This window comes from Pundamilia nyererei, unplaced genomic scaffold (genome assembly GCF_000239375.1).
Source record: "Pundamilia nyererei isolate P.nyererei 1_Seehausen unplaced genomic scaffold, PunNye1.0 scaffold00203, whole genome shotgun sequence".
Taxonomy (NCBI): domain Eukaryota; kingdom Metazoa; phylum Chordata; class Actinopteri; order Cichliformes; family Cichlidae; genus Pundamilia; species Pundamilia nyererei.
The window spans coordinates 897,729-913,045 of NW_005187604.1; the positions used below are offsets into that span (position 1 = coordinate 897,729).

Genomic DNA, 15,317 nt, shown 5'->3' on the forward strand with positions numbered 1-15,317 from the left:
GACAAAGAAGAAACGTGTGCGTTTTGGAGGTCCCCTCTCTCCTGAGTTTTTCGATAAGAACCTGCCTCCGAGCACCCCATTACAAAAGGGAGGCACACCGGCCCGACCACAAACTCCCGGTGGGAGCTTACAGCTTCGTTCAGTGCTGAAGACACCGCAGAGTGAATCCAAGACACCCAAATGTCGGCCCGACTTCAGCAGCCCGACTGCGTTTGGTGCTTCTCCTACACTCACAATGCCTTGCAAGTCCAGAATGCACTCTGAGGGAGACGAAGAGGAGGTAAAGGTAGATGAGATTAAACTGTGTTGCCAGTATGATGATTACACTGTACATGTAATAAAATCTTAGTTACAAAACATTAACATTTTCCAATGACATCAGCTACAAACAGGCTTTCCACAAGATAATTTGTTCGTCTGTTTGTAACCGCCCTGTTATCTATTATTGTTACATCCTGTGAGGACGTTGGAGTGTGTGGGCGTGGTGTTGTCCTCTCCTCCTCCTTCTTTCTTGTCCCTCCCCTTGTCTCTCTCTACCCCACCTGCTGCTCATCTGCCCTCGTTTACCACCAATTACCCTCCAGAGGTGATATAAGCTGGAGGAGAGCGGTGTGAGTGAGTGAGTGAGTGAGTGACCGACCCACCCACCCACCCACCGTGCGTGGCTTGTTGCGAGTAACTCAACTGGGCAGTGGTTTTGCTTAAGTGACGGCGGCCTCCATTTCTTGGTTTGGCCTGCCTGGTTATTGCTAATAGCAGCGTTGCTGTCTTTTTCTGTTGAAGCCTTATAGTTGTTTTCTTAGTTGAAGCGGTCACCATCTCTTTGGGTTGGCCTGTCTGATTTATCATTAAAGCAGCGTTGCTGTCTCTTTCTTTTGTTACTGCTTATATGATTATTGGGTTAATTAATTATAATAGATTTATTTTGTGTTAAACACCTCTGCCTGGTGTCCTTTTCATTTCAACCCGGATCCAACTGTTACTGTCCCCCACCCTCTTCGCCTTGCTTTCATGTGGGGGCGTAACAATTATTGTCTGCTACCTGCTGCTGTTAGCTGTTGTCTGTTCTCTGCAAGGCTCAGGATATGACCCACGATCTGGTCTTGATTATAAATATTAGTCATCAGTAAATAATACTGCTTTTCTATTTTCTGGTCCTAGATTGTTTTCCCTTCGGTGGAGGAGATTGGCTCTGCTGTGGCGAGTGATACAGGTTGATTACAGTTTATTGACCCTGAGAGAGATGGCTTATTGTCTCCAGTGGAATGCAATTCAGCTCTGATATGATAACAGCTTTCTTTCATTTGTTTCATTTTCAGAATGGGCGTGGGATGCCCAGCCATTGAATTTAAACAGTGCCTTCTACGAGGAGTCTCTCTCTCAGCTTCTGACAGGTAAACAGCTGTCATAGCTTTTTTTCTTTTAATTGTCACTTAGCTTCCTGTCCTCATCGATCTACTTCTGTAACCTCTATTTCTCCAGCAAATCTGAGTACACCAGCGTAAAAGACTTGTTGTGTGGAGCTGAATCACGTCAGGATTTTTATTTTGACATCATATTAAGAAATTAAGCCGCCTTCTGCCTCTCTAATTATAAAAGAAAGATTAAAACAATCAGAGAAGTCAGAATGAGAGGCATCCTTAAACCTCCTCCTGTTGGTTTAAAAGCTGCACAGTTCCTTTTGTCAGTTGGACTGTATTAATTTGTGTGAATCATTTTTCCACGCTAATCAGCTGAGTTGTTATAATCAGTTATTGCTATAATCTCAAACAGAAGTCCTTTCAGCTGTAATACTGTAGGTTTTCCCCCAGAGTCTGACACCAACCCCAGCACAACCTCCCAGATGGATGACCAGTCTGAGCCTGACTCCCTGCCAGAGAAGCAACCAGACGCTGGAGTTGGAGGTCCAACTGCAGCCCGATCCAGCAACAGAAGGAGAAAGGTCTGCCACATTTAAGATATTTTTTTTTCTTCAAATTCTAGGATACATCTCTGTGAGCTCATGGGAATGTTAGACAAAATACTCTGCCAAAATAATTTATTACCATCCTCTAGAGAATTTTATTCTGTGCAATTTTCTCTTGCAGTCAGCACCAAAACAAGGACTTGGAAGCGAACCTCAAGCTTGCTCCAGCAGCCGAAAGAGGAAGGTATGCTGTTGCCATAAACTGCATGATTCACTTGTACAAATGTCCATTTAGAAGCAAAGATGGCCTTTTTTTTTTCCCTTAATCATTTGGAGGTCATAACATGTTCCAATCTAATCTACTGTTTAATTCTGCTGGATGTGAGCTTAATCACATTTAAGGACTTGTACTATGTGTGTGTGTGAGTGTGAGAGTCTATATAATATATCCTGGGGTAAACTTTTCTGTTCCCCCAGCTGCCAGAAGAGAGTGAACCTGTGAAGAGGTCGGCACGGTCTGCTGCCAAGTTGGCCTCTGGGAAGATGAAGGTGAGTTGGATGAGTGTGCTTGTTTGATTTCTCCTTCCATCACTTCACTGAGGGCTTTGCAGAATTTTTACAAGCTGTCATGTAGATGATGGCTACACAATCTGACTATGACTTAAGGTCATAGTGAGTATGTATTCATGTTAATATGGCCCATATAGAGCTGCAAATAGCACATCTGTGATATCATGTATAGTGGTAATGCTGATCCTTATTCATAAAGTTGTGCATGAGTGGAGAGTCAACACTGCTGTCACAGATAATTACACAAAGAAGTTTGATGAGACAAAGTGAGATTGTTTGTGCTTTATATCGTAGTGGTGAGGTGTATATTGTGGCACAGAACCAGAGGAGACTATGTTACCGTTTGATCTGACTATGCAAATTTCCACACCATGAAGGTACTTTAATAATGGGTTCTACAAGGACCTGTTATAGCATATTGTTAGGTTTGGATTTTAAAGCTGGCTGCAAAGCAACTTACACGGGGTGAAATGTTTCTGCTGATTAATAGAAGTGGAATACCATGAAACCATATGGATCCATTTATGTAGTATTCGGCTACACACAGTGAAGGGTTTTGCTTATGCAGCCCACACGGACATACATGTACAGTGTATACTGGTGGGAATGACACTCCATAGGTCAAATCTGGATTGGTTGAAAGGTTTGCACGAACAACACTTTTTATGTTATGCCATCCTCCAGTTACCTCGGGAGTGGGATGTTAGAATTCCAAGTTGGTGTGTACCAATAGGAAAAGCATGAAAAAAAGGATTTGTTTTGCTTTGGCAAAGTAGAGGAATTCATCTATATCAAGCAATACAGCATAATACTTAATGTAAGAACACCACTGAGGACATTCATGGATAGACTCTTATCCATGAATCCAAGATACTGCCGCCCTTTTGGATCGTTAACTCTGGGTTTTTGGGATTGTTCCGACTTCCAGATCAGGACATTCAAATTGGGGCAGCGTTCCAGATGAAAATTCTGTCTAGGACCTTTGTGTGAGATGTCATCCTAATCCTGTATTGTAAGCATCGGTAAACTGATAAGCTTTTATCACTTTTTCTGCATCCGGGTTCCTTAACTGTTACATTAAGATTAATGTTATTGGGTTTATATTCTTATTTCACTATTGTACTGAGAACCTACTGAACCATGACCTCGCATCTGAGATAGGGCTGGGTGATATATCGATATATTTTTATACGAGATAAGATAAGACGTGACTTTTGTGTACTGTTGGGGATAGACCAGATGAATAGACAGATCACAACCTTTTTAGTCTTTCAATCATAGAAATATTTGGAGATGATCTGTGTTTTTGTTGTCAAGAGATCCTGTTTTAAAACAAACAAAAAAACAACACAATAGTTGATCCATCCAGTTTTTAATCCACTCAACTGTAAAACGATGGTGAGTGTACTGTCGTCACCCTGCCGGGCGGGCGGGCAGCATAGACACACAAATTTGTTAATGCGATAACTTAAGAATGAGGCAACATAGAAGTTTCACATTTGGGACAGGTTTGATTCCTGGTAACCTCAAGGTTAGAGCTTTCTGAAAATCATGTGAATGCGATAACTGAAATGAGGCAACATACAATTTTGAAATTGGCACTATTGACTAGTTTCACACTTAGCTCATCTACTAGGAGGCTGAGGGGTAACACTGCCAGCCACCAGTAATTTCTGGCATGTCTGTACACAGCACACCCAAACTAATTTCCACGATTATTAAATACCTACCTCATTAAATAGCTCACAAATATATACATCACTACCTTTTTCTTTTCTTTTTTTTAATTCAAGGAAATGTGATGGTATTTACAACATCCATGTATTCACAGTGAGTAGGGTAGGAAGTCACAATAGGGCAGCAGGAAAAGGAAACGAAGCACAGAATAAGATAAAACATTGACAAAACCACTGTAATCATGTGTTTGCCGACTGGGCACGTACTGCAGTTGACTATGTGGAAGCATTTGTGTGACAGTGATTTATTTTTAAACATACATGCTCTTACTAGACTTTTTCCCCCAACACACTATGATCAGCTAACATCCACATGTCACTTTTCTATTTTCTTTTCCTATTCTTCCCATTTTCAGTACTTTAGTTGAATGTGCATTACATTTTCATGTGTCAACACTTGACTAGTGCAAAGCATAAAAAAGGTAGGATAAGTGAAATGGGTTTAGCCCAGGGCAGGTCAAGCACACAGGGTCCTGATAGCTGTCTAGACTGAAGCTCACATTACTGCAGTCCACTTACTGAGTGTGCAGCGCCCAGCTCATGTCCACGGGATCCATCATTTCCACACTTCCTGTTAATCGTCTGTGTAACGGCTCTAGTATTCTGGCAGCATCGTGTCAGATCGGATGCTTGAAGTAAAATATCTGTGTTTGGTTTAAACCAGCCGGTGGAACTAAAATGAGGACAGATTAAGCAACTCAATGTCTTCTTTCTCACCTCGCATGTTTTCACAAACATATCCCAAAGAAAGTTGGCAAACAAGCCGTCATGTTGTTTTCAGTTTGAAAGCCCACGTGAGGCGTTCGCCCAGTCAGATGCAGCCCAGTGTTTACACGGTTATGAGAGAGAGAGCTGCTGTCGAACACTGAATGGCTGCAAAGTGTCCAGTCCTGGGAAGCGGGGAGAACCCTCACAGGCAAAATAAAAAATTTCCCCCTTAGACACAAACTGTATCCGTACTTTAGGTTTGTTTTTGTTTCTTCTTCATAGATTAATGCTCCCAGTCAGGACTGTATTTAAAGCTCTGTGTTCAGATCTGTCAAACAACTTCTTCAGTTACACTCTCAGGCTGTGCGATATGATGAAATATATCGGATGACAGAATTAGAACATCTATCGTTTCATATTATACGCTATAATTTGTCTCGTGGTGTCGCAAAATACAGTTTATTGTTTTCATTGTTTGGATGGTCACCATGTGGATGCAGCCACGAAGAATACCAGCATGGCCAGTGAAGATGATACAGAACCAGTTAGCACCAAACAGAGGGACCTGGTTGGTTATGAAAGGTCTGACAAAGACCAGAAAAATGTATCATGCAAATTATGCTCAAACCGGTCCCCACCACAGACTCAAACACACACAAACCTCGTCTACCACCTACGCAAGAATCACATGAAAGAGTATGGAGAGAGTTTACGGATGAGAAGCAAAAAAGAGCCGTCAGGTGCTCAAAATAAACCTTCGACTCAACTGTTAGAACAGGCTTTTCTCCGCAGCACGCCGTGTAATGAATACAAAGAAAAGGGCAGCTGTTATAACTTGTATCTAAAAATATATAGCTTCATGCATTGGTCAAAACACTCGACTCCAGGTACACGACGCCCAGCTGAAAACACTTCACACAAGTTTAGTTGCCTGAGATTCACAGAATTTACACACATTGCACTTTTTTGTGATATATATTGTTATCGGGATGTGAGATTTTGGTCATATCGCGCAGCCCTATTACACTCCATGAAATGCAGACAGCTGATGAAAATGAAAGTGCTGTCTGACTACAAGACACACTGATGAGCACAAAGTGTCACCGAAGCAGAATCGTAAGAATCGGAGGATGAAGCAGATTATTACTCCTGCAGGGATTCAGTTTTCCATCTTATAGGTTTTATATCCATAACACACATTTGCCCAAGAGCACGAGTGAACATTCTCCAGCAGTTTCTTTAACTTTGAGCTAATTGATAAAATATTTTCAGCTTTTTTCAATTTTATGTTTGTGTTTATAAAATATGTTTGTGCATTAGATAATCATTGTATTATTAATGAAATGTGCAAGATCGAAACACTCTGCATACCATATCAGAGGTGGATACTTGCCAGCTTTAACGCTTCTGCAGGCTTGTCAATGCAGAATTTTCTAACACTGCAGTTTGTTGGTCCCCAGATGACCTCCAGCACAACGCGTCGATGGAACAAGGACGTAGACCGCTCGCTGTACGGCTCGCGTGAATATGCCTCCAAGAACCCCGCCCTGAGTCCCATCACCGAGAGGCTGTCCTTCATCAGTCAGTCTCCAACAGCACAGGAGACTCCTTCAATCAGCTGTATGGGTAAAAAGAAAAAAAAGTTGCCAGTGTGTGATTTAACCTGTGGTTGGAGACGGTATCAATGTCTGGATGTCAAACTTTATTTTAGTCCCTAAAAAATGAGAACCTTTGGATTCAGGGGAAACCAGCAGAAACATTTTTTTCCTGAGATTTTTCTTTTGTCCTCACTTTTCTTCACAGCTCCAGATCAGGAAACCCAGCTGAATCCTGAGGTAACTAATGAAACTCAAGTGATACACGACCTCGCTGTGACAAATGCCTCAGAAACCACTGTAGAAGATTCTGTCACATCGCCCAGCTTGAGTGAAAAAAGTGCCGCCGGGCAGGACAGCAGGCTGTTGGGGGTGAGGGTCAGAGGAAGACGACTGAAGAAAAGGAAGGTCAGTGTCGCTGACAGTGACCTGACCAGAGGAGAGACAGAGCAGCAGCTCTATGAAGAGCAAACCACTACAAGCCTTGAGCTATCAACGAGAACCCCTTCTGTACATGAAGAGAGACAAGAAGACACTGTAGAACTTTGTGCCCAGACCTCTGCAGATACACCCTGCACAGAGTCAGAATGTCACGTGAGTGCACATGTACCTACTTCAGACTGCCTGAACAGCACAGAGCCAGCACACGGGAAAGCCAAGCATGGCAGGAGGAGCTCTGTAAGCAGCTCAGTGACAGCGGAGCAGGAGAACTATGTAAAGAAGCACCAAACCAGCTGTGAAGAGGAGGAGGAAAGACAGGGAGACCGAGCAGCAAGCTCACAGGAAAACATCCAGTCAAGCTCTGATAGCCAGGAAGAGGGGGAAACGGCTCATGTGGACCTTGCTCCCTGGCAAGCTGACTTTAATTTTGAGGATGTGTTTAAACCAGTTTGCACTAGAGGGCAGCGCTCAGTGCGGCGCAGCCTGAGAAACCAGAGCAACGCTGAGAACAGCAGCAGTGCAGGGCTCACCTGGCTGCCTCGTACCTCTCCCGAGTCCAGCAAAGAGACCCGCAGGAGGACCCGGGGCCGTCGGCTCAGTGCTGCTCTGCCCAGCCAACCGTCACTCCCTGAGGAGGCGGGAGATGCCTCCTGAGATCATTTACCTAACTTAATGAACTGAGACAACTAAAACATTGATTTTTTTTCTTTCTTTTGTTTCTTTCTCTGTGAATTATTAGAGATGACCAGCAATTTGTGAGTGGTTTCCCTCCAGTAACTAAGCTAGTCAATATGCTGAGAGCTCAATCATCTCTGCTGACCACCTAATCAATATCGTGGCACTCGGCTGGTAATCACAGTGCATCTTCAGTCTGCCTCTACAAAGTCACTGGATCAGGAAATGAAGTCAATATCTGCTCCTGAGGCTGGATGAAGATGGCTGTGTCGCATTCACCAAATGTGTCAGCCAAAGGCAGGCGGGCTTTACACGGAGAACTTAAATGAATGTGCTCAAGTAATTCTGCTTAATTGTGATTGGTTGTTGTTGTTGTTGTTTGTTTTTTAATAATCTAAACAGTTGTGGTTATTGAAAAGCAGATGCTTGTAAGGTACAGTTTGAACCTTACAAGCATCTGCTTCTAACTAAATATATTGCCTCCATGTAAAGATGGCACATTAGAACAAACTGTGTTCATTTAAAAGGATGCTTTAGATTCATTTAGAGCAAATTAATCCAGATAATAAAGCAGCCGCTTGTCTCCACAAACGTGACGTTCCAGCTGTGTGTGGTCACTCGAGTTCAAGTGCAGCAGCTTTCCCTTTAGCATAAACCGTCCTGTTCTGTATTTTAAACATGGCCAAATGCCTGAAAGTAAATTGACCTCTAACCTCCACCCAAGTTCCAGCGGTTATTGATTTTTAAAATCTGTTGCTCAGTACCGGCTCCATCCATCTGTCACAGAGGGCAGTAACAAATTGAGTTTCAGATTCAGTTCACATAGGAAAATTGGCTCGCAGAATGATGCATGACTGTAATCTATCCATCACTGAGTAATTGACTGCCTCCTTTTACATCAAGTCAGTCACTTGGCTGAAGGACGACAGAGGTTTTTGGCCCCACTAGTGATCTGCCAAGGCCTTTTTCTGCTCTCTATTCCCACCGGAAGACAGATGGACAAAATCATAAACCCACTAATGTGATGTTGTGTGGCTGCAGTGGGGCCACACTGCCATCTGGTGGCACTCTTGCAGAATTGCTGCTTATTGATGTGCCGCTCCTGGGAGGGTGCGTCAGGAAATGATGCTACTGTCAAGAGTGGGAATAATATAAATGTGTGGAAGTTCAACTTTATGGATGGCTGCTACTGCTTGGAGAGAGAAAAAACACACAGACTAGGCTCGTGTGTGTGCGTTTTTCTGCTCGACTGTGACGCTGTGTGTTTGTCTGCTCTTGTCTCTTTTAAAACTTGTATCATCTTTGTAAATGTGCAGTTTATAGAGTTGAAGCCAAACTGCTGCACCTCTATAATATGAGTGGGTGTTGGGTGTGTTGTCTGTGAGAGAGAGCGCGGGAGTGTGTGTGTACGTGAAGGGTGTGAAGCCCCTGTCCCTGGCAGACGGGCATACTGAAGGCGGCTTAACACAAGAACAATGGGGTCCTTTGACCAAAACGACACCCCCAAGACATGTGGCCTCCTGTCACCGTGGCAACCCCCCATGGGACAGAGCAGGATGACAGCTGGAGAGGAGGACTTACAAAAATGGAGTCCATTTCTTTCCACTGAAGCTCTCCCGGCTCTATATCTTTTCCCCTCTTCCCCCGGGCCTCCTCTACACTTTGGCCCTGGTCAATGCAGGATACATCTCATTTTACAGCTCCGTGTGATTGACCTTACAGGCTTCACTTGCCACCTACAAATCCTCCAGAGGGAAAAATAAATAAATTAAGAATCAGCACCAACAATAAATCAGCTCTTTATTGGCTCTCATTACTGTCCGTAATAAGAGCGCATTGAGCGTCGCAGACAAATACACGGCTGAGCCACAAGATTTCACACTCGCTCTGCTCTTGATTTTCCGCCTCATTTCAAAACGGATGATCACTTTCTGTACGAGCACAAAGAGACATAATCAGTTATTTGTACTTCCAGATTTAGAGACCTTGGTCTTTCAATTAGTTAATTAGTAACTGAATGGTATTAAGTTGTCCCGCTGCCTGTGGCCTTTCTGCGCTCTGTGCTGCGAGCCTTCTATTATTGATGTTCAGAGGCACGATCTGTAAGCCATACACAGCTCTCCTATGGAGCTGAAGACAGCAGGAGGAGGGCGACAAAACAAAAGGCAGGACAACAGCAAGAGACCCTCGAGCTACTCTGTTTGGTTTGCTGTCCCAGTGTGTCTGCATGCTGCGACTGGCTCAAACCTGTTTAAGAAAGCTGCCTCTACACACAGACGAGAGGGCGTAATCTAGGAATCCAATACTGGGAACATACTAGGACATCGTAATCGGTCATTTAGTGCTGCTACTTTAAAGCAGCCTTGGATTAAAGTTGGGCTCAGAAATTTTAACAGTGGAGCTTTCAATTTAATTTCCCTTTTAGTTTTAAGACTAGGGTTAATCCATGTGTGGGAAAGTGTCTGCACAATTACAGCTGTGACTAACAATTGGGTAATCTGTCTCATCCCCCCCAAAAGTGTCCATAATCATAAAGAGAGCGTTTACTTTTTTCATAATTCCTGTTTCCATAATGGTTGATCAAACGTTATGGACAGCTATTTTTAATGCAAATATACATTTGTAGTGTTCATATTTACAGAAAGCAGGGAAAGAAACATTAAAACTATTTTTCCATTAAGATGCCAAATGCATTTCTTTATTTTCATTCCTGAACAGAAACATTAGTTGTTGAATGTTATGCTTGATTCATTTCTGACTTCTAAGAGAAGTCCATAGTGTTTTTTTTCTGGTATAAAAAATGTGATTTAAGTCATTTTTAGTTTTAATGTTTTTGACAGATTTCTCAAATAGTTTTGTTTTCTTGTTTTTATGACAAGTGGTCTAATAAATCAGTTAAGCACATATATACACATGCATATAGTGCTTTTCTACTCTAATCTGGTCAGAAACACAGCTAAGCTGCAAGAGTTGCTAATCCTTAATCTTTCTCAAATTGGAGAAGCTCGCAACTTCCTGCAGTCTACTCTGGCTGCCCAGCCAAGCTGGCCACAGCCTCGGGCAGAGAGGTACCAATAATAATAATGGATTGGATTTATATAGCGCTTTTCAAGGCACCCAAAGCGCTTTACAATACCACTATTCATTCACTCTCACATTCACACACATCGTGCCATCGGCCCCCATGGCCAACACCAGTAGGCAAGTAGGGTAGGTAAAGTGTCTTGCCCAAGGACACAACGACCAGGACAGAGAGCCCAGGGATCGAACCGGCGACCTTCCGGTTACAGATGCGATTCCCAACCCCCTGAGCCACCGTCGCCCATGTGCGTAATAGCCAATATAAATGGGGTGCAGGTGTGCATTTTAGTACCGGTTAAGTTAATTAAAAAGAATCTTTGCACATGTGAATGCTTGGGGGAAAAAAAACGCTCAAATCTACAAACAACATCAGCAATGTTATCTGTGTCGTTCTGTTTGTAGTCGAGTCTGATGTCTTTATTTTCTTCCAGAAGCCTGCTGTGTGTTAGGGGTGTGATGGGGAATACCCAATTAGACAGCAAACGTGGGTGCCCGTGTCATTGTTTCCAAACATGTGTTTCTATTCATTCACACTAAAATGCAGTAAATTCTCCTGTAGTGCTTCTCACACACTGGAGTTGTCTGGATGTTAGGCATGAATGTAGGAAAGATCAGTTCTAAAAGAAATATGCACGGCCCTGTGGAGGTCTTTCACATAGATGAGAGACGGGAGAGCACCCCAGCAGTCAGGTCACTGACATGTATGACAGCCCACTAAGTTTGTCTAAAGGCACCTGAACAACTCGGACCATGAGAAAGCTCTATTGGAACAGATGTGAGTGGTAATGCACGTGTAAGCAAAGCTGTGTAACTAGTTAAAGATTCAAAACTACACGCAATGAAACGGCGAGCAAGGGAAGAGTAACAAAGCGGCATTAGAGAGGTTGCCGTTGTGCCAGGAGAAATTAAAGGAGAGGAAGTAAACGATGCGTCCAGCATTATGTGTGTTGACGAAACAGAGCTCTGCCGTCGCATACCTGCGCAAATCCTGACTGTGTCTGAACTCGATTTATTCTCGAGTGCTACAAACGAGAAAAACCCCGGGTGTTCAGATGAAGAACAGAGGCGCTCACTCGAATGTTAATTCTTCAAACGCGCTTTAAAAAAAAAATCTAACAGGCTCCATTTGATTGATGTTTGATGATCTTTGTGTTGTAATCAGAAAGATTTCATCATCTTGTAGGGAAGATGATTAAATTCATTTTTCACCTCAAAATTCTACACACAATACCTCATGATGACAAAGTGAAAAGTTCTTGTAAGTTTATTAAACAAAACTACAATATTTCTATTGATCATCTATCAGATGCTTCTGCTACTTAAGTGAAGTCCACCTGTGGTAAATTCAGTTGACTGGATGTGAGCCCAATAAGCACACAACTGTCTACATAAGGGCCCATCGTTAACGGTGCATGTCAGAGCACAAACCAAGCTGTGCAGTCCAAGGAACTGTCTGTAGACCTATGAGACAGGATTGTATCAAGGCACGGATTTGAGGAAGGGTACAGGAAAAGTTTCTGCATAATTGAGGGTCCCAGTGAGCACAGTGGTCTCCATCATCTGCAAATAGAAGAGGTTTGAAGCCACCAGGACTCTTCCTAAAGTCTCTAGACTCTTCTGAGCTAACGGGGTAGAGTGGGCTTAATCGAGATGCTTGGCCTGAATGCCAAGCGTCGGATCTGCGGGAAACGAGGCATCGCTCATCTCCTGGCCTGCTACAATGAAGCATGGTGGGATGCAGGGACTGAGAGACTAGTCAGAGTCAAGGGAAAGATGAATGCAGCAGAGACATCCTTAATGATAACCTGCCCTAGAGCACTATGGACCCCTGACTTGAACAGGAACCTGAACATCTCTGGAAAGTTCCATGGGTTCCACAACTCACGACAACACTTACATCATTAGTTCTTTCTTCTTCTTTTTTTTTATACTGTAGTTATGTTTGAAGTGTTTTTAGGTAAGGAAAATTATACCTAATAAATTAAATTATACCTTAAATTATAAAATGTTATAAAGCACTATCCAAAGACATGTGTTTAGCAGACTGTTTTTCAACAGGTGTTTTGAAATATAATCATTTAAAAAACAGGAAAACAGTTTTCCAGGGAGAATTTCACACATGCTGTAACACACAGTGGCAGACGCTTGGAAACCTTAAAATAACTAGTGTACAAATTGCCTGCTCAGGTGTGTTACTCCTTAACAGAGCACATTCAAGACCATTTCTTTTTTGTTTGTTTTTTTGGCTTGCTAACATCCACACTCACACTTTGGCAGTGTCCAGCATTTTACAACAAAATGTAAGTCATAGTACAAGGATAGGTGTGTATAGCTATTTGCACTTAGCCCCCTCTGTGTACTAATCTACTCACTAAAGCCCTTCTCAGTGCAGGAGGCGACCCAGATCAAGATCTGCTGTGGCTGGCTCCTCTGTGAGAAATGGGCATGGCTGACACATGTCAGCCGTGATAAATGAGCAGGTGTTTAGGTCAGTGTTAAGTAAATGGAGTCATTATTGATGACCTCAGAGCCCCCCTGTGTGTTGCCAGTATCAGTGATGACTTCCAGGCGCCACGCTGTAGTACAAGGGGGACACTGTGTTGTGATTCTGGGGGTCAGGTGAGGACTCGCTGCCTCGGGGAACACACTGCACTGTCTACCACAGTAGCCTGGACCGATGACCTCAAAGAAGGAAGCTCACCAGAACTGGAGCACTCGGGCGGCCTCTGTGCAGACTGTTTGTGACTTGAACCTGCGATGGTTGTCTCAAAACTTACTTTCTTCTTCTGTTGTCCCGTGGGAGCGGGCAACCGGGTTTGTGTCACCACTCAGTGGAGCTCCAGTGCCACAAGTCACTGATCTGTCATAGTGTTACATGAAGTGCATGAAGGGTTATTTAGACATGCATTAAACACATACATGGTATTATCAGCAGGCAGCTGCCCTCAAAGAGACAATCTGGAGATGACTGTATGTCAATAAAACCCAATTTTCATCACCTTACTCAACTTCAAACCCCTTAAAAATCTATTAACTATGGTTAAAATCCAGGTCTGTGCAGGAAACCAACCTTTTTTAAGTCAGTAAATATGTCTAATGTACAATCATTCCACCCTGGAAAAAGACAAGTTCAGAGAAATCATTTTAAAAATGACCATGAAACTTAAGCCCATGATGAGCGGATGGACAATTTTGACCACAACTGTATATCAGCACCTTCTATGCTGCCAAATAGCAACAACCATAACCGTCCTTTTTTGAGTCGCGATAAAGGCTTTTTCATGTTTTCATGGATTATTTTTAGTGGGTTGCTGGTGCTGCAGCAATCCACGTTTACTTCCATCTTGACCAATAACCGCACATATCTACACTGAAGTAGAAGCTTAAAAAAAGATGCACCAAATGACGTTGTAGGAGGTTTGGTCCCTAGTTCCTGCAGTGAAGACGCACAGAAATGCAATGTTTTCCTTCAAAAGTTACAAGAACTTCAGAAGTTCCATATCCACTAATTAGCACGGACACCTTCGTTTAGTGATGCCACATGATGAAAAAGTAGTGACATTAAAAAAATGTTTGATTAATTCTAAGCTGTCCAACCCAAATTTCATGGCCATCTATCCTCAAGTTATTGAAATATTCCACTGTCAGCACAAGTTGAAACATGAGAGGATCGAAGGCAGTCTAATTTGCAATAAATTGTAATAAAACTAAATTAAAAGAAATGTGACAGTGGATTGACTGGTCCAGACTAATAAGATTTAATCGTTGTCATCGACAGGGCCTTGATGCTAGCATAACAGTATCATAGACTCCATGTAGCCATCATGACATAAGCCACTGCTATGAAAAGTCCCATTGTGATGTTTCAGTATTTGCCGATGCAATCATGGACTAAATGTTGAGTCTAGCTACTAACCATTCACACCAATATGCTTCTACAATCTGACTTCTTTTTTTAAATCAGACGAGTCGCCCCCTGCTGGCCATCAATAAGAATATACACTGGAAGAGTCCAGTTTTGCAGTCTGCGTGCAACAATATAACGAAGCCAAGAACCTTCGAACTCCGAAAAGCCACTTGAAACGCATCCCACATTAAGTATCCCGAAAACCTGTTCAACACGAGTTTGCACGCTGCTCTGTCGCTGCCGATACTGCGGGCAGGAAACGTGCATGTGGAAAACCTGGATGGATGAGACACGATATTATCATCACTCTCCACTGCTGTCTCTCTCCATATGAAAAACACAGCAAGCCCTCTGTCACTGTCACCTGCGTGAGATACCGCCATCCAGAAGGACTCAGAGTATTTATCAGCTCCGGCACGATGAGTATAAGCACGCCACGTTATTATACGTCTCTCAGGATAATCTGTGACTTTCATTTACATCGATATGATTACATAACACGCTCCATCTGTTGCTTGTTGCTAGCACAGGGGGGAGACAAACATGCATAGCTTTACACAGAGAGGAATCTAATTATTCAATTAGGGACTGTATTGAATGACTAACTGATTCACTGCAGTTTACATAATGACAACACAGATCACTACTGCCTCTGTAATGCAATTTAGTACTACTGTGGAGGGCTCATCATTCATGGG

The 15,317-nt window shown here is 43.0% G+C and overlaps 1 protein-coding gene across 1 annotated transcript in view; it reads left to right on the forward strand.

Annotated features, from left to right (window-relative positions):
• Positions 1 to 10,311, forward strand: part of cdca2 (cell division cycle associated 2) — a 33,625-nt gene extending 23,314 nt beyond the window's left edge. Inside the window, exons 8-15 of the mRNA XM_005747762.1 lie at positions 8 to 286; positions 1,162 to 1,213; positions 1,320 to 1,394; positions 1,812 to 1,942; positions 2,088 to 2,150; positions 2,384 to 2,455; positions 6,381 to 6,546; positions 6,724 to 10,311. Coding sequence (XP_005747819.1) covers positions 8 to 286; positions 1,162 to 1,213; positions 1,320 to 1,394; positions 1,812 to 1,942; positions 2,088 to 2,150; positions 2,384 to 2,455; positions 6,381 to 6,546; positions 6,724 to 7,610 — 1,725 coding nt within the window. The 3' untranslated portion in view covers positions 7,611 to 10,311. The remainder of the gene's footprint in view (positions 1 to 7; positions 287 to 1,161; positions 1,214 to 1,319; positions 1,395 to 1,811; positions 1,943 to 2,087; positions 2,151 to 2,383; positions 2,456 to 6,380; positions 6,547 to 6,723) is intronic.
• The last annotated feature ends 5,006 nt before the right edge of the window (positions 10,312 to 15,317 follow it).